This window comes from Microcaecilia unicolor, chromosome 12, assembly GCF_901765095.1.
Source record: "Microcaecilia unicolor chromosome 12, aMicUni1.1, whole genome shotgun sequence".
NCBI classification, from domain to species: Eukaryota; Metazoa; Chordata; class Amphibia; order Gymnophiona; family Siphonopidae; genus Microcaecilia; species Microcaecilia unicolor.
The window spans coordinates 21,795,244-21,815,483 of NC_044042.1; the positions used below are offsets into that span (position 1 = coordinate 21,795,244).

Below are 20,240 nucleotides of genomic sequence, written 5' to 3' on the forward strand. Positions count from 1 at the left end.
ATGTAAATGTAAAGGGGCATACAGATAGGTGGGTCATGGACAGAGCTTCCACTTCTGCATATAAAACTTACAGAAAACTGCTGCCATTATGTAACTGCAGTGATCTGGTGTAATTTTGCATTATTTTGATTGGTTATAAGTGTGTTTTGTAATCTCGTTGACCGTTCGGCTTCTTATATTGTTATTGCAGTATATGTGGCTTACAAGACTATATTGTATTCTATTGTGTGTCAATGAAAGGTGCACTGATGGTGCGTTACACTAATATTCTATAGAATAGGCTCCTATCATATTATCGATGCGCCTAAATGGAGGTGTCCTGTTTGCAGAATTATTCCATGTCTGCTGTACTCTGTACAATGTATTTTGAGACACAAGGAGGCATATTTTCAAAGCACTTAGCCTTCCAAAGTTCCAAAGAAACCAATGGAACTTTGGAAGGCTAAGTGCTTTGAAAATGAGCCCCAAGGACTTCCAACTGCCCCAAGAATGAATGATCTGTAACTTCTACACAATCTATTACCATCTTCTACTCATAACTGTCAAAATTCAGCTAAAGGAGGAAGTTTGCAGCCCAACAAGAAACTTCCATAAACTGTCTGGAAAATTAACACAAAGTAGTGGGGTTGCCACTGGGATGCACAGAAACAAAAATCAATGGGGATTTCAGCTTGGAGAAGAGACGGCTGAGGGGAGACATGATAGAGGTATATAAAATAATGAGTGGAGTGGAACAGGTGGATGTGAAGCGTCTGTTCACGCTTTCCAAAAATACTAGGACTAGGGGGCATGCGATGAAACTACAGTGTAGTAAATTTAAAACAAATCAGAGAAAATTTTTCTTCACCCAACGTGTAATTAAACTCTGGAATTCATTGCCGGAGAAAGTGGTGAAGGCAGTTAGCTTAGCAGAGTTTAAAAAGGGGTTGGACGGTTTCCTAAAGGACAAGTCCATAAACCGCTACTAAACGGACTTGGAAAACTCCAAAATTCCAGGAATAACATGTATAGAATATTTGTACGTTTGGGAAGCTTGCCAGGTGCCCTTGGCCTGGATTGGCCGCTGTCATGGACAGGATGCTGGGCTCGATGGACCCTTGGTCTTTTCCCAGTATGGCATTACTTATGTACTTATGTATAGTATAGTTTAAAAAGCCCATACTAGATATAGTCATTGCATCGCTAAAATTTATTTATTTAAAATGCAGTATGAAGGTCTAGTAGCTTTCTTTTGTATGACATCAGCTGTCTCATAACATTTCAGTACATAAGTCATTCTGTTTCCTATTCTGTTTTCACTATTCAGGAACTGAGAGCATAAAGCATATAACCTCATCAAGATAACACAGGTAACTGAAAAGTAAAAACTGACAGAGGATCCCTTTAAAATTTCTCCACCTCACCATCTTAATTTACTACCCTTCAAACTACCAGGTGGTAAAGGGGCGAGATGGAGATTAACTTTACACTGTCAGGCCTTCTCATTCCTTTTGAAGCTCACAGCAAACTTTTGTTTTGTGAAAGGTCATTTTAATGGCTAAAGGGAAAGAGGATACACCAGGGCAGAAGAAACAAGGAAGAACATGCATAAACGTTGTATTTATGGCAGCTAGCGGGGCAAGTTTAACCTATGGACCAGGTGAGACTCTGACCCAGGGTGCTGGAGATAAAGGGCACCAAACGCCTGACCCTGTGATGTCACTGGCCCTATAGGTTAAGCTGGCCCAGAGCTTACCTGGCAGCGTTGCGTGTGCAGGAAAAAATAAGAGCTGGCCACACCCTTCCTCTTTCTGTCTCAGGCCACCTTCCTCCGTCTACCTTTAAGGGCAGCTTTCCCCGCCCAAACACAGACAACATTTCATCTAACAGTTTTCCCCTCCTGAATACTGACAGTGTTTCACCTAATACTATCCACATCACCACTCCAGCATCTTCCTTCTGCCGCAACCTGGCCCCTCCTCTGATATAACTTCCTGTTTTCACTGGGGCGAGGCAGAGGGACCGGTGCAGATAGCATTAGGTGAAACACTGTCAGTATTCAGGAGGGGGGAACTGCCTTTAAAAGGTAGACCATAGGCGTGTCAATGGCGGTGGGTGAACCAAACCACAAGCTGGCTCAGGGCGCCAAGGTCCCTTGAGTTGGCCCTGGCAGCTAGGTATAGAAAATTTCATCAACTTGCATTTTTCAGCTAAACACCTTGCATTAGCAGGAAAAAAAAAGCTGAATAAGATTCAAAATATTCATACTGTGATCAGAATTAAAGCACACAACAAACTGTAAACCGCTATGGCATGTGCTTATTAACAGCAAGTATTTTAATAAACATAAACATGGCGACTAGAAATGCTTTGTTCAGGGGCTTCCCATAGCTGTCCTAGGGATCCCACAACTAGTCAGGTTACAAGATATTCACAATGAATATGGATGAGATTAATATTCAAATTTATCTTATGATATATATTGTGAATAGTTTGAATATCCAACTGGTTATTAGTGTCCCCTGCTTTAGAGAGACTATCTGACCAACTACAGCCTTTGTCTTAGTGCCCTGGCAGTTGTCTTGTACCAAATGCACAGGAAATTAAAAAGAAATAGTGATTGCTATCAGGAAAGTGTACCCTGGACCAATTAAACTCTACAGATGAAGACCGAGACAGACAATATCCTAGAATATAGTAATCTAATCAATCAACTGTAAAGGGGAAGAAAGAAAGAGTGATATAACAATCTCTCAGTGGGACAGATTTGACAGGTCATTTTACATATGTATGTATGGGTAGACAACTATAAATATGTGTTCTTAAAATAAAACAATAGTTTTAAAAATATTTAAAGTTTTGTTAAAATTTGAACCATTGCTAACATTAGCACACAGCCAAAAAAAATAACAGAAAAAGGCCAATTTTACTGCCACAAGAGAAATGGGGTTAAGCGCATGGGAAAGATTCTCATAAGAGCACACTAAGCCCATTTCTCAGCACAGCTTAGTAAAAGGGCCCCCCAAAAAACCAGAAGCAGACTATTTACTTCTCCAAATGACACACAAAAAAAAACATTCAATGTATTAGAATAAAATATGAAACCTAGTTAAGAACCAAAAATATAAAATACAATTAAAACCCCACATTTCAGAATCAACCTGAATTTTTCAATGTTTTTTTCAGTATGAGGAACTGCCTGAAAATTTTGCCTCCTCAACAGGCAATAAAATGCTTTCGGCAATAGTATTCAAGCTTAAGTACAGGCATAGAGTTCTTTCTAACTGAAAAAGTTTGTATAGCCTGAATAATTCATCACTTTTTAGTCATACCTCCTAATGCAGACACATGCCAAAACATAGCCATGTTTGGTTTTTGTGTTTTATACTTTTTGTTAATTATGTTTCATATCTTAACTTAAATAAATTGGATTTTCTCTGTGTAATTTGGAGAAATAGTTTTTATATTTCTAGTTTACTTGTCCTGTATCTAGCTTTGGTTGTTCTTGCACTGAATTGATGCACCGCCAGCCCACTGCACCAAAGTGCATCCACGATACTGCACTTTGCTTTAGAATACTGTGAAAAATTCTAAACACAATAATGTTCTAGGAACTCTGGAAAGCATTCTTAACATAAGAACAGCCATACTGGGTTAGACCAATGATCCATCTAGCCCAGTATCCTGCTTCCAGCAGAGGTTAATCCAGTTCCTTGCAGAAACCCAAATAGTAGCAACATTTCATGCTACCGATCCCAGGACAAGAAGTGATTTCCGCCATGTCTCTATCTCAATAGCAGACTATGGACTTTTCCTCCAGGAACCTGTCCAATTTTTTTTTTTAATCCAGATACACTAACTGCCATTATCACATCCTCTGGCAACGAGTTCCAGAGCTTAACTATTCTTTTCATTCAGTATCACTGAACTCTCATCATTTCTTACACAAAGAAATGCTGTTATTGAAGAATAATCATGGCACAATCTGGCAGAAAGAATGGTTAGGCAATTACCCAGCATGCAATTAAAAAATATTTTTGATCCACTGGACTACAAATTTTCAAATGGGGCTGTACCAAACAAAAGTAATTGTAATATAGCATACCATGCCATACTTTGCATTATTTGAATATTTTACAGCTGCAGTTGCCTATTGCTCATGTTTGACTTATACTTGCTGTACCCTGCATTGATTGAATTCCTTCAAAAAGGGATAAATAAATACTAATAAATAAAAGAACTTTCAACCATTTAGATATTCAGCACACCATGTCTGAGTTTTTCAACCAACAAAGATGAAATGAACCTCCCCAAGGTGGAGACAGCAAGTAGCTTATACCAATAATTCAAGAGAAGGGGAGATATTTTAAAATCTGAAAGCATTTACTGGATACAGAAAAGCTTAAGATCTTGTTCAGCTAAATAAACTGCTCCCTGCATGTCCAAAGTGCCAAAATCATTTTACAAACACACTTACAAGAATTTTATCATCAATACTAAACTCTCTGATCTGAAATTACTTGACTGGATTATGAACCCAAATATCTTATCCCTATTTAAATTACCCTTTTATGATGTGAATAGCAAGCAAAGACCATAATTTTATTAGCACGAAGACCAGAACACATTATGAGATTAAATAATAACAAGTTATGTCTTACCTGATAATTTTCTTTTCTTTAGTCAGCATCACTGTTCTGAACCAGCGGGTGTTATCCCTTCCCACCAGCAGATGGCTGTATAGAAAACTGAATTCTGCCAGTGACATCACCAGTTACAATCTGTGGTCTCTTTGGGACAATCTGCCCAAGCAGCAGAAGGTCCTTTCTTGTAACACACCCAACCCCATCAACCACTGCAGCTGCAATGATAAGCGAGCAAAACACCACACTGGCACTCGCTACCCTGCACATACCAGGGAACAGCCATATCATGGGAACCCCATATGGCTGCCAATTAAAATCAGATCATTTTCTGCTTCAATTACTTCTAGTAAGACAGACAGAGCATAACCAGAACCCTGGGCCAAGGTTTTCCAAGGACAGGATTTCAGAACAGTGATACTGAATAAGGAAAAGAAAATTATCAGGTAAGACAATTTCTTCTTTCTTGGCATCAGCTTTCACTGTTCTGAACCAGCGGGATGTACTCAAGCAGATCTAATGGACGGGGGAAGACAAGGCCCCCAAATGACCGCTCTGCCAAAATCCAAACGAACCCTGGTCAGAACATCTAACCAATACTGTTGAACAAAGAAGTGAAGTGAGGACCATGTTGCCGCCCTGCAAATCTCCTCAGGTGAACAGCCTGGGTCTCTGCCCAGGATGCTGCCTGAGCCCTGGTTGAATGGGCCTTCAGTCCTTGAGGCACCAGATGACCCATACTGATGTAGATGGACTCAATAGCCTCCTACAGAAAAGTGATCAAAGAGACAAAACTTACTCATCTCCTTCAGGTACCGGAGAAGCGCCCTCCAAACATCCAGTTTGTGGAACCTCGGGTCTGCAGGAGAAGAACCTCACACCACGAAGAAGGGTGAACACACCTCCTGATTCACATGAAATGGAGACACCACCTTCGGCAGAAAGGATGGGACCATACACAAGGACAGATACAGTTCCTGGCATGATAGGGCCTGGCTTTCCAAGATCCTCTGAGCAGAGGTGATCATTAACAGAAATACAGTCTTAAAGGTGAGGTCCTTGATGGAAGCCAAGCGCAAGGGCTCGAATGCAGCAGCAGCCCCCCCCCCCCCCCCCCGAAGAAACATGGTGAACAAAACTGAGGTCTCATGAGGGGGGAGGGCATAAGTGTGCTACTCCCTTCAAGAATCGAGCCATCTCCCTGTGCACAGCTAGAGAGGTGCCCTTCACCTTCCCCTAAAAGCTGGAAAGTGCCGCCACCTGGACCGTCAGGGAGCTCAAAGAGAGCCCTTGCTTCTGACCCTGCTGCAGAATCCTTAAGATATCAAGAACCTGAGTGGGATAGGGCCCATTCCCCGAAAAACCCTAATATAAACCAGGAACTTGGAGGTCCTCCTGAACCACAGCAGGGTAGAAATCACTTGGGGGGGAGGGGACCCACACTTCTCTAAGCACCGCCTTTCAATGGCCACACCATAAGGCACCATAATCTACAAACCCACGAACTGCCCTTAACTTTCAAAGCAATATATATGCTCAATGAACCATAGCATTCACCTGGTCTGTAAAGGGTAACTGGGCATCAATCAATACCCCCAGATGTTTAAATGATGGAGCCACAGGTAACATCTGTCCAAATAATTTTCAAAATCATACGATGCTCTAATAACCAATTACCAGTTATATTCAGACTTCCCTGCAAATCAGACAAATCATATTGGTGTGCCCTGATCCCAGTAACAAATACAAAAATCTACGTAAACATAGGGGCTAATTTGACAATCCTGAATCAGTCCTACCAATGGACTCAAAAAACTATTAAACAGAATCAGAAATAATGCTGATCCTTGTGGCACCCCACAGAGAAGCAGTCTTGAAAAAGATCTATTCAGGCCATCAACTACCAAGAACTTCAATCAGCTTAGAAACTCTGAAATCAAACAAGGACCATACCTCTTAAACCAACAGCCTGCAATCTAATAAAAGACTATGGTCTATCACATCAAAAAGCGGATGCCAAGTCTAGAGAGACCAACAACGCTAGATTTCCATGGGTAAGGGGGGGGGGGGGGGGAAGAACACATCAACTTCGGAAGTCGCCCTACACCCAGGCCGCTTCCAACTTCCACTGCACTGAACTGGTAGCGGTACTTAGCTGCCGGCTCCTGCAAACAGAGCAGCGCTTCCCAGAGAACATCCCTGGCCATGTGTCAGGCAGGCACAGGCCTGACATGCTGCCCGAACCTGCCCTGACCTGGGAATCCAGATCCGGCTCCTGCACTGTCCCGGGCTCTCTAGGGGTACAAATTAAAGGAAATCTGTTTAATTACAAGGAAATTCCAAAACACCAGGCAAGTGATTTCCTTGTTCAGGACAACTCACTTTTTTTCTCTTTTCTTTAAGCTACAGGATCAGCAAAAGGCCGTCCAGAGCAATTTGTGAGGAATTTTGGCACCTAGGAGCTGCAGAGGGAGTCCAGGCAAGAGGGTGAATGGGCATCTGTGGGGGCTGTGGAGCCAAGCTCCTAGTTCAACTAGATACCGTTCTGAGATGGTGACCTAGGAACAGCCATTAGGCAGCCAGACGAACGAGGAGGTAGGCTGGGGACAGAGCACCACAGTGCAACCTACCACCTGCTGGAAGGTACAGAAAAATACTGGATTGTTCCAGAGAGCACCAGTATAACCAGTGATGTAACTGGTAGAATTCAGTTTTCTCTACCTCCATCTGGCTAGTGGGAAGGGATAACACTCACTGGCTCAGAACAGTATACGCTGATGCTAAGAAACTAGATTTCAGAAAGATTACAAAATTCTCCAATGGTGTTTGACTGGGGGGCAGTAAGGCTTTCACAATATATCAAAGAACCTACTATAGTGTTACATGTCTGAGGTTTTTCTATAAATAAAAAAAATGTTAACGTGTCTGATGGTTCATAAACTTCCACTCTTCATATATTTGCTTTCCATTCTCCATGATGAGGACAGCTCCAGCTACAGTTTCGCTCAAAACGCTCAGCTCATAGTTTAACACCTGTTTGGCTAATGAAGGTAAAGCAGAAATAAGGGTAGAACACAAAAGGACTAAGCCCAAAAGAGGGTAACAAAGAGATTTGGGCAATGAGACAAAGCAACGTTGACAACATGAAGAAGCAGAAAGTAATTTCCTGGCTTGACCCACCACCACAAGCTTTGGGGGATAAGTTCCAAAAACACAGTCCACGGCCTCCTCTCCCTTCAACAGCTGGGGTGTAAAACAACATGTGAAAAGTGCAATTAACCCTCCTGTTGCACTAGCAGAAATGTCAATTTTTGCTCACACTGAGTGTCAGACCTATTAGCTTTTTAACCGTAGAAAACATAAAACTTGTGAAATATGAATCATTTTATCTTGGCAAAAAGTAACTAGATTCCCTCTTTCAAAATGCAGATCTAAAGATGAGACTGTTTTACAGTAAAATAGTTAACTTTGTATTTAAAAACTTTACAATTGCAGGATGGTGCTGGCAACCTCTGGTTCAAAGTTCCTCTTTTATGAATACGCAAAGAAAACTAAAAAGCTGACATGACGACTGCTAAAATGTGATGGTGAATAGTGAAAACTCTTAATGGATTCCTCAGGTCTACCAACAAAATTATTAGCAAAGGAATACTAAATAAGACCAATCCAAACAAATCAAAGCTTAAAAATGTGGTTTAAAGCAAATAAATGAAAAAAAAATGAATTGAGAATGAATAAATGTACTGCTTCATCAGTGGTCAATATTTCCTCTAATTTTTGATGGGCTGTGTGTGGAACATTTTTCTTTTCTGCAATTTATTTTATAAGCTGAGCTCAAATTTACAAACTATGAGCCAAGTGTCCATAGGCAGGTATAATGCAAATCATAATCAGAACAAAACGGTTAAGTAATTGCTATAATGAGAGTAATTCCACATTAAATTATTTTAGGATGCCATTATTAAAATACTGATAAGAAGTCATCAAATCAGATTTCATATTTTTATAGATAAGCATAAACAACTATATAGAAAAGAAGCAATGCACATTTTATGTGGCTAACCCCAAATACCACAAATAAATGAAAAAACCAAGATAAAATCAAGTAGGTGCAAAAGCTTAGTTTCTCTGTGCTGCTTTATAACACAATTAAAATTTGCTGCAATATTATATTTCATGTGCATAAGATTCACCATCTGGGTGCACACGCACAGCTTACAGGAAATACTGTCTGTGGTACCTTCGCAGTATTCTTCTGCACAGAAACCATATCCAATAAGCCCAAGTGTAGGCACACACAAAGACAGAGAGGTTAGAAAATATTAACAAACGTCACAAAGCATAAAACAGAGGGTTAAAATGTCAAATTCTTACATTTAAGGGCTGAAAGTCAATAGGTTCTGTGATTTTTCTGGAAACTTGAATTTGGTACATACTGTAAAACAGTGTCTGCACATTCTCTATACTATCTGCATATGTGGATTTTTGGTTTTAAGGTTTTGCACTTTTCCCACTTTTCTCAGTGGGCCACAGCTGCCTGTTGAAGATGTGAGAGAGAGGAGAGCGTGGTAGGAAGGGTCAATGCAGTGAAATCCTGAGCAATGAAGTACACACCTTGGCATTCATATAAGGGTCAAAAGGGCCGTACTTTTTGAGTTCTCTGATCTCAAGAGCATTCTACAAAAAGGAGAGGAAAGAAAAACGTGGTGATGAAATGGATGAAATATGGCAACATAAACAATAAGCGGATCAGTTATTATCCAAGACATTGTCCTGCCCACCTCTGAAAAAAAAATAATAAAAACCTTGTCACCTTCTTGTTTACAATTGTACGTATCTATGATGTGCATATAGTTCAAAGGAAAGAACATGAGCAAAGTAGGAAGTAAACATTTCTACTTAGTTACCTACAAGGAAAAAAGGTGATGATGGGCAATTAAGAAGGCTGCACTTGACGGAGCTTTGATTTCTCTAAACGTATCAATGAAGCTACACGAAAACAAACAACAGACATGACTAGCAAGCAGTTCTAGCTACCTTACCTGGACTGCCTTTTTAATAGTACAGGAAATCTAAAATAATTGAAAACACTGTTAGCTTCCCTGCATGGTTAGCCTAGTTAAATCACCATCGTCTTTGACAACCTTCCCAATGAATGTCTAAAAGGACAGAAATGCCTTCTTTAAGCAGCTTTCATAAATGTGGCAACATTAGAAAGAATGTCACAAACCATCACTCACACTGCAGGTACCATCCATCTAGTGAGATTATTTGAGACATTCTTGTTGACATGAACCTTACACACCAAAGGAGCTCTTACCTATATTGCTATAGGCCCTTTGCGAAAGCCAAATTATGCAACAAATGTTTAGTTCTTCCTCGCATGTTTTCAGGTTTACCTGATCTACCTGCTCTTGGAATTCTGCAGGGTCCAATCAGAAAGTATACCTCAGCTGTGTGGCTTGCTAATTGATCCCACAGTGAAACACTGGGTACCTATAAAAGTTTCCTAACCTAGGCAAAAATCCTCCAAATATGACATGTTATTAACATCCTGTTACAAATTATCTACCAATAAATGTATTACTTTGGCAACACATATAAAGTGGTCATGCTAATAAAGTTATCTGAATCATATGCCAAGTGTACTACAGAGATATGCTGTAATATAAATATTTAAGACCTTTAATAAAATCTTCATGTGGTCAAATCTAGAAAGACTCTCCCCATTTAAATGGCTACAACCACCACCACAGCACCTAGAGAGAGATTTCCATTTCTACGATGCTTTCCGAGTCTTACACTGAACCCTTCAGGAGACTGGAAGCAGCTGGGATAAAGATAATCTCAGCAACATGTCACCACCACTCATCTCAAACCTCGCTCCCAGCCGCTGTCAAAGTTCTGAACCATCTGAAAGTACTTTCAAAACTTGTGGGCATGCACACTCTGGGAATGGACGTAAGGGTCAAAGCCTACTGTGACTGTATTGAGACAAATGAGCAAGGCTTCCCGCCCACCTCACCCACCTCCCTCCCCAATTTTCAACCTGGGAGAGAGCACGGTAATATAAGAGAATTCATATAGCCAAAAATCATCATAAGTGTAGTTATTTTAATTCCGTTGGGTTGTTTCCTTGAAAAAAAGGGTGCATGCAACAAAAAAAGTAAGTGAAAACTGTCCAGATCAGCAAAATCTGTTTATCAATTATACCAGTGCTACCCAAGTCAGTCCTGGAGCACCCCCCTTGCCAGTCAGGTTTTCAGGATATCCACAATGAATACACATGAAAGAGATTCGATACAATGGAAGCAGTGTAAGCAAATTTCTTCCAAGCATATTCATTGTGGATATCCTGAAAACTGGCAAGGGGGTACCTTAAGACTGACTTGGGAAATGCTGATTTATACTGTTTAAAACAGGATAATTTTAAAGAAATATATATAAGATTTGGCCAGGAACTTCTGAAGGGATGATGTCCAGCTTAGCATAGTAAATGACGGCAGATAAAGACCTGTACGGTCCATCCAGTCTGCCCAACAAGATAAACTCATTTTACATGATATGCGATACTTTATATGTATATCTGAGTTTGATTTGAACTTGCCATTCTCAGGGCACAGACCGTAAAAGTCTGCCCAACACTGTTCTTGTACTAAAAGTTCTGAAGCCAACATTGAAGCCCCTTAAAAATTACACTTTTAAGGGGCTTCGACGTTAGCTTCAGAACTTAAAAACACACACACAAAGTGCATTAGGAAACCCTGTGCTGAGCTCTAATACCCAGCCCTAGATGCATAGCTTTCCACATCTGCCCCTTTCATAAAGTTTTTTGCCCTCATTTACGCAGATTTAGTGCACTTGGCAACATACAAATGAACTCCTCCAGAAATATGAAATTTTCAATTTGTCATTATTTCTATAGTTTTGAGTCTATGTTTCTTAAACACGGGGTGCATCATTACAAATTATGCAGGTGATTATGAGGCACTTACTTTATATACATTTTCCAAGAGACAAGATCTACTTCCAATGTGAAAAGTAGGTACTAAAAGCATTCACGTACTTTGCATCAGCTATTTTTGTGCGTGAACACATTGTGCATACATCTGAAAACTGAATTCATATATGCTGCTTTCATGCATCAATCTAACCACCTTTTTACTCACAGCTAAAGTATGTTCATAATGGAACTTACGTGCACTTTTAGCTGCATTTGAGGAGGCAATTTTCAATCAGGCCGTCTAGATGAGGGCTTTTGAAAATTACCCACATATAATGGTATTTTCACAAAGGTTTGCTTTCCACTCTCAATAACCCAGCACAGTCCTATCAAGGGACCATATAAATTGTACTACTGCTTTCTGAAATCAATAATATATTTATTCAGATTCATTATTCATCTAATTTTAAAAAAAATCTCCAGGCAGCATATAATAGAATTTATTTTTAAGATAATATAGATCTCATCACACAAACAATCTTTAAGATTCCTCTTTCTGGAGCTCAAAGTTGTTTGCTCTTTATTCAAAGCATTGCTACGCTGATCATCATCAGAAGAAATACCTGTTCATTCACTTTGGTCAGTGATGGTCCCTGGTGAATAAGGAGTTTCACTATGTGGGCATCCCCCTTCCATGCTGCTAGGTGAAGTGGGTAACAGCCTTTACAGTCTGCTACATTGGTTACTGCATCATTCCGTAGCAAGACTTCCACCACATCTCTGTAACACAAAATAACTGCCTTATAAAATCTATCATTCAATTAGCCTCCAAAATCAGAAAGGAGAAAAGCAATGGACATACATCATAATTAGAGTAACTGCAGTATTTTTGCATATATAACCTGCACACATGTACATCCTGCACCCGTGTATACTCTGCAGAAAAAAAAGCCAATTTTGTAAGTAAAATTGTAAATACTCTGCACCCGTGTATACCTGCATCTATTATAAAAAAAAAAAAATTGTACATTACTCTTATTGAAAAGCACTGATTTTGTAAATAAATTCATGTATAACCCACACTTGTGTATACCCTGCACATCTTTAAAAAAAAAAAAAGAAAAGTAAAATCGTGTATAACCCTTTGGATTATATATGTGAAAATACAATAGGTAGTCTCAGATATCTCTGAAACCACTATAAATCAACCACTCTAAGAATTGTGGTATATAGTATTTCATTATTAACTAGTAAAACAGGTCCATTTCTGACACAACTGAAATGGGCACTAGCAAGGTTTTCCTCGGAGTGTTTATGTTTGAGAGAGTATGTGTGAGATTGACTGTGTGTGTGACAGAGAGAGTGAATGTGTGAGTGTGTGTGTGTGACAGAGAGTGAGACTGCTGGGTGCGAGTGTGTCTCCTCTGTCCCCTCCCTCCAGCCACCCAGCGATTCTCCTCTCTCCCCTGCTCCCCCTCCAGCCACCCAGCGATTCTACTTTTTCCCTTGCCCTCCTCCAGCCACCCACCGATGCTCTTCTCTCACCTGCCCCCCTTCTAGTCACCCAGCGAGTCTCCTCTCTCCCCTGCCCCCCTCCAGCCACCCAGTGAGTCTCCTCTGTCCCCTGCTCCCCCTCCAGCCACCCAGCTAGCCTCCTCTGTTCCCTGCCCCCCCTCCAGCCACCCAGTGATTCTCCTTTTTCCCTTGCCCCCCTCCAGCCACCCAGCAATTCTTTTTCCCTTGCCCCCCCCCTCCAGCCACCCAGCGAACCTCCTCTGTCCCCTGCCCCCCCTCCAGCCACCCAGCAATTCTCCTGTGTCCCCTGCCCCCCCTCCAGCCACCCAGCGATTCTCCTATGTCCCCTGTGCCCCCTCCAGCCACCCAGCAATTGTCCTATCTCCCCTGGCCCCCCTCCAGCCACTCCTCCACTTTAATCAGCATATATTAAATTCCCCCCATGTGCTACAGAAAAGCACTGAGCACATCCTATATAATAAAATGCACCTCCAACGTTCTGAAGCCGTAGTTCCGGAACGTTGCAGGAATGCTTCAAGGCTTAAAGGCTTCATTTTCTTGGCTTCAGAACGTTGGAGGTGCGTTTTATGATATAGGATAGTCAATGGTTTGCTTCCAGAAAAAAACACTTTCAGGTAACAACATTAAAATCAATATATATATATATTCACATTATGATCACATTTTTCCTGTCATGAAGTCCCTACAATGGCTTCCTATGAAATACTGTAATGAGTTTAAATTTAAAATTTTGGTCCTGGTGTTGAATAGTTGTGTCTCCCCAATACTCAGCTCCATTCAAAGCTTCTATCAACCCTCACATTCTCCGCGATCTTCACAAAAACAGTTACTTGAGGTGTCATCATTTCGGCAGGTGCACCTAGAAGGAATAGAGGATCTTCCATTTTTTATATTAAAGGCCCAAAGTTGTGGAATGCATTGCCTGCCAAGCTTCGCTCTGCACAGAATGCCGACCTGAAAACCCATATGTTTATTCAAGCATATGGGTCATAAGAATAATGATTGTATGTACTTTTTGTTCCTCGCCTAGAATGTTTAGATAATGTGGGTTAGAAATTATTACTGATCACCCCCATGTATGTTCTCAGTTTCAAATAACCTTACTGGATTCTACTCTTCTCTAAAATCTAATTGGTTCTCAAGGACCACAGACTGGCCTGGTTTTCAGGATACCCTTAATGACTATATAAGATATTTACATGCATTGCTCCAATGTATACAAGTATCTTCCATGCACAATCAACAGCTTCCCCTCTTGTTGGTTTCTGGACCAGTTTTTTCAAGAAGCAGTCATTTATTTCATCCAGGAATTTTACCTCCCTAGTATTTCCTGACATGACATTTATCCAGTCAATACTGGGGTAGTTGAAATCAATCAAAAAGGAAGAAGGTAGCATAAATAGACTATTATAAAAATAATAAATTTTATTCTCAACAATTGGTAGTGGAAACAGTATTTTTCTATTATAACCAAGAAAAACTAAGAAAACCTCAGATGGTGCCTTTTGTCCTTCATGTAACGAGAAATGGCTACCAATATCAATTACTGTTCTAAGTTCCTAGACTTTTTTCCTCCCACTCCATGTAGTGCTATATTCTCTAACTCTCCCATCTTATTTTTTAGGCTTCCAGCATTTGTATGCAGACATTTCAAACTGAGTTTCTGTGTTTGATTCTACAAGCTGCTTACAAGTTGACAGGGATAATCTGAAGTCTTTACTCTGCTCTCCCCTTAAAGGCTCCTGGCTTTCTTTTGTCTTTGTTGCCACCTCTCTATTGGGATGGCCGAACTTCCCTGTTTTGATAGTATTCTTTAAAGATGTCTCACTCTGAACCGTGTGCTCCAGAGCACAGAGCAGCAAAACTAAAATGTCTTCAAGTTTTCTTCATACAAGGTTTATAATACTGCCTTCCCATAAAGCTATTGAAAATCCTGATTTAACTCATTAAGAGGTAAGAAAATTTATTAAGGCACTCTTTTTCAAAAAACAAAAGAAAAGAACCACAAAAGTAGGAAATTGAGAAAAATGCATCTGTTGCTCTTGGTGAAAAATGAATTGAAGCACATCACTCAGCCATGGGAAGGACCTGTGTGTGTTTCTTGGAAAGCTCCAAAGGTGGATTCAGTGTCTGTGCCATCAGATGATATAATCTATCAAAGTATCTAGGCAAGTCACCTTTCTGTCTACTCAGTTCAATCTGATTCAGAACAGTGGTTCCATATTCACTTTCTCATTCTCAGGCAGTCATTTTCTCGTAGTCCTCTTTCGACAAACAGGAAACAGTTACATCTCCTTGGTAGCCCTATCTGTATTGTCAAATCTATTAAAATTTTGCGTGTCACTTTTGATAATTAATGCCACTAAAGCACTTTACAGTTGTCAACACAGTCTTTTAAATCGATCTAATCATCTAGACCTCAGATTTCCGGTGTGTTTATTATACTTCATAAACTACACCTCTCCGCTGTATCGTTATACTAACAGCGGGAATCCTCATTAGTCTTGATTACTGAATTTTTTTACTTTTTTACTTTTTTCACTTAGCACTTATCTTATTTTCCCGGCTTTTTCACTGGTTAGCTGTACAGTGCGCTTCTGTTTCGTAACTTCTTCATCTGGAGCTATAACTTTAATATGCCAGTTCTTGTGCCAGTTATGTCTTTTAGCTACTTAGCTTCTCCGTTTACATGCAAGTAAAAAGACGGAGAAGCTAAGTAGCTAAAAGACATAACTGGCACAAGAACTGGCATATTAAAGTTATAGCTCCAGATGAAGAAGTTACGAAACAGAAGCGCACTGTACAGCTAACCAGTGAAAAAGCCGGGAAAATAAGATAAGTGCTAAGTGAAAAAAGTAAAAAAGTAAAAAATTCAGTAATCAAGACTAATGAGGATTCCCGCTGTTAGTATAACGATACAGCGGAGAGGTGTAGTTTATGAAGTATAATAAACACACCGGAAATCTGAGGTCTAGATGATTAGATCGATTTAAAAGACTGTGTTGACAACTGTAAAGTGCTTTAGTGGCATTAATTGTTATAATTCTAGTGAGCACGAGAGTTGTAGTGTCACTTTTGATGCAGAACTTACATTTGGAACTCCTATTTCTACTGTAGTTTCAAGATCTATGGCACCAGACTATATGACGACCCTAACTGTCCTGTCAGCTAGAAATGCAAAGCCAATGTCAAGAGAATATATACTATTACATCTATCTAGTTATAAAAATGTAACATACAAGACTGTTCATATAGCTGGATTTAGTTATCTAGGACCTAAATAATGGAATCTCATTCCAAAAGAAATCAGAACTATAAAACCCTATCTTCTATTCCAAAAAAGCTTTCAAAACTTACCTGTTTGAAAAATATTTCTATATATAATCATTAATGTAGAAATCTCATTCCAATATTATATGTATACTGTTATATGTTTTATTACAAACTACATTGAACCAAAATTTGCTTTTTGGATAATGTGGGATATAAGAATAAACTAACTAACTAAATAAATAAATCTTTCTATAGACTTGTAATTGCATTGTAATGGGAGATGGTTTCCCTAAGCAGTTAATCATATAAGATAACCTGAATATGAACCTAAACACAAGAAAACTTAGGATAAGGCATAGTGGAAACCCTCTTTATAGTATTATAGCAAACTTAAGAACTATGTCTGCTTTTTAATTCGAAGAAGCTCGTAATAAAGCTTGCTTAGAATCTAAAAAGACTCAACTGCTCAGGAGCAAAAAAACAAATATTTAGACCCAAAATAATAAACACAAGTTGATACTTGTCTACCTAAGTTAATTGCAAACCACATTAAACTTACCACTAGGTTGGAAAACGTGGGGTACAAATGCAGAAAATAAATGAATAAATCAGATAAGATTGCTTTTGACACAAGCATTGGTACTTACGAATACTGACTATTGCAATGCTTTGTTTAATGGGTTACATCAACAGGATCTTTGTCACCTTCAAATACAATACTGATGTTGATTTATGGTAGTCGGAAATATGATTGTCACCCCTCCCCCCCCCCCCATTTACGGCAAAAATATTGGCTTCTAGTAAGCACGAGTATCTGGTATAAAATCTTAGTCTTGATTCATAAAACTCTTACTTTTGGCAAACTACCCATTATGTGCCAATACATACTTTCCTTTTCTCCTTCATGGCCACTACACTCTGCAGATCAGCTTCTCCTTATTGTACCTACCCTTCAAACTGTACCCTTTGCTACCCTTTGGAAAACTATGTTTTCAGTTGCTGGACCAGTCCTCTGGAATGCCCTCCCCATTGAGTTGCAGCAGCTCCAGTCCCATGGGGAATTCAACACTGCCCTCAAAACATTTTTTAGGCAATTGCATGGTTCAATTTTTATTTTTTTTTTATTTTTTTGCCGAATGTCCCCTTTGTTTCCCCTCTGGAACTGTCCTTCTATGCTCCCTTTTGCCCCTTCCCTCGTTTAATTTTTACTCTCCTTTTTTCTTACTTTGGGCTCTTTTGTTTAAGATTATTGTGAACCTCTGATGGCATATGCCCTACTCAGCACCCCAGGGACCTGGATCTGGAAGTATATAATTAAGAAGAAACTATTTATATTGGCTACATTAAGACTTAGGGAATTTTGTTGAAATATTCTCTAGTATATCAAAGGAATATTATAGCAGAGAATGAACCCTATATGACTCTAAACACTCAATGTCATCCTAGTTAAAGATAGCACACTTTCATCCTTCAGTTTCTTAATTGTCTTCCTCCCACTGACAGCAGTTTTCTAGTGTTGAACAGGATGTTGGAAAGGATTCATGACAGTTACTCACTTCAGAATTAAACAGAAAGGAGAATCGATTCACCAAAGGGCATGGGTCACTAGAGGGCCTTATCTCATGGGTAATATTCCTGCAGTGTTGCTAGACAGTTCAGCACTTTTTCACTCAATTGGATTTTTTTGTAATACTCCCTTTACAAAATTGCCATCACTAAGAAAACATTTAGGAAGCCTATAGCAGTAAACTCCTTTTTACCAAGTTTTCTGTCAAATATCTAACAGGATTTGGACTATTCACTTGCCATTTTCCTTAACTTTCTAACCTTTCTTTGATGGCAATATTAATAAAGCATGATTGCTTTATCTTATTCTACTGCCTCAAAGACATTGGGGCTATGATAAGGGCAGAAACCCCAGATCACATTTCAAACATTCAATTTCAAAACACAAACTAGTGAAAAGCAAGCTTCCGATAGAAACTGAAAAACAAGAGAGTGGCACACATCCTTAAAATATATCTAGCTGCAAACTGTGCCAACACATTTCACAGGATCCCACAGTCATTCACAAAGGAAAATCATTCAACATAAAAGAATCCTTCACATGCTCATCTTCAAATGTGGTATATATCATTCAATGTAAAAAGTGTGAAGAAGGGTACTATATTGGAGAAACAAGCCAGATGCTAAAGACAAGATTTAATCTACATAGACATCATATGAAAAATACCAGTGCCAACCAGGATGTCACCTCTGTGGGACAGCACTTTACAAAACCAGAACACTGCATCAATGATTTTATGGTGAGAATACTAAAAGGAAACTTTAAGACAATCCAAGACCTTTGAAGTCAAAATGATTAAATATTTTGACACCCACCAGACAAGACTTAACAAAGATCTGGGTTTTCTAGCCCATAATAAACCATAAAATTCTACTGCTTTGTCACCCTCTTATCTACCATCCATCTCTCACTGTCTCTCCATCAACCCAACTCCCCCTGTTTCTCACCTAACCCACCCCACCCTCTTCTTGTGAGACTGTCATTGAAATGCTTTTGTTTCACTTATATATACACACCAATATTTGCCAACATTTGCTTATTTCTGATCTGAAGAAGGGTTAGCTTAGAAAGCTAATCAAAAATGTACTAATTTGTCTAATAAAAAAAGGCATAGTCATATTTTCTTTTCTCAGTTTTATTTCTATTTATAAACTTTCTTCAGAATTTAATCATTTTTAAAAATTTTGGCCCAGCAGTTATCACCACTAGTTCAACCAGAACCACCATAAACTTCCTTTACAACTATGCAGAGATTATTCCCCGTTCATCTCTTTCCAGTTAAGCTTGGTTATTGCAGCAACAGCCCTCCAGTGGGGCTGTGCACAATGGCTGTGTAACTGTGGGCTGCCAGGTGCAGTAAACGTTGTTTCTACACAGCATCCCCAGCCACAGGAGGGCAAGTCTTGACCTGGTGATCAGGTCCCAGTCCTTCAGGTGACCGTGCACGTTGCTTGCCAGGAAGCAACCAAGACAACTCTAGCACAGTTCTTCGAGATTATGAGCATATTACACAACAAAGCCAAGAACAGTTTCATTCTGCTCTTACTCATGTTTTTAGTGTATAATTCTTCCCCGGTGTGTTTGACAGTTCAGAATAAAAATAAAAGTGAACAAAAAAACAAACAAACTAAGAATATAAAGGTGATACATTTTTGTCTAGCTTTTAAGAGCTAAAAACCCCTTCCTCAAGTTAGGACAAAATGAGCAAAAAATATCAGGTCGACTGAATTTCAGTTTCAGCACAGACACCAGCCTGATATCCAGATTAGCCATGTTTCAGTTTTGGGCAAAAATGCCAGTATATTTTTAGCTGAAACTCCTCCCCCCCCCTCCCCCCAAAAAAAAAAAAAAAACCAAAAGCAAGCTGCACCTCCCCCCAACAGAAAGCCTGCCCCCTCCCCTATGAAAAGCTGTGGGAGTCTCGCAGCCATTTTGACTGAGGAGCTGGCATGGGTAGGAGCGACTGGGGATCGCTCCTGCCCTAATGAGGCCATTAGACCACCAGGGCGTCTAAGGTAGGTTTGGGGAGGGCCTACAGCTTTTGGTGGGGGGAGGGGGCCGTGCCATCCAGTTTCATCTTTGGCCAAAGCCATGTGGCGAATGTCAGCCGCAGATTCCGGCTTTGGTTGCCTTCTATTCTCAAGACAAGGTCCTTTATGACAAGAGAAGAAAATAAGTAACCACAAAATGAAATGACTTACTTGTGGCCGTTTAAAGAAGCATGGTGTAAAGGTGTGTACCCAGTGCTGTCCACACAGTTAACATTTGGTCCCCTCCAGATGCTGGAAAATAAATACAT

The 20,240-nt window shown here is 39.8% G+C and overlaps 1 protein-coding gene across 12 annotated transcripts in view; it reads right to left on the reverse strand.

Moving 5' to 3' along the window:
- The window catches only part of ANKS1A (ankyrin repeat and sterile alpha motif domain containing 1A), a 246,919-nt gene that overhangs the window by 163,391 nt on the left and 63,288 nt on the right, over window positions 1-20,240 (reverse strand). For 8 of the 12 annotated variants that reach the window (XR_003943955.1, XR_003943954.1, XR_003943953.1 and 5 more), the window contains exons 2-4: window positions 20,143-20,223; window positions 12,189-12,345; window positions 9,237-9,299 (exon numbers count right to left, since the gene is read on the reverse strand). Coding sequence is in view for 7 of the 12 variants with exons in the window: in XM_030220441.1 (XP_030076301.1) it covers window positions 9,237-9,299; window positions 12,189-12,345; window positions 20,143-20,223 (301 nt within the window). In the remaining 5 variants the exon portion in view is untranslated. The remainder of the gene's footprint in view (window positions 1-9,236; window positions 9,300-12,188; window positions 12,346-20,142; window positions 20,224-20,240) is intronic. The other 4 variants (XR_003943956.1, XR_003943957.1, XM_030220444.1 and 1 more) reach the window with 1 other exon arrangement.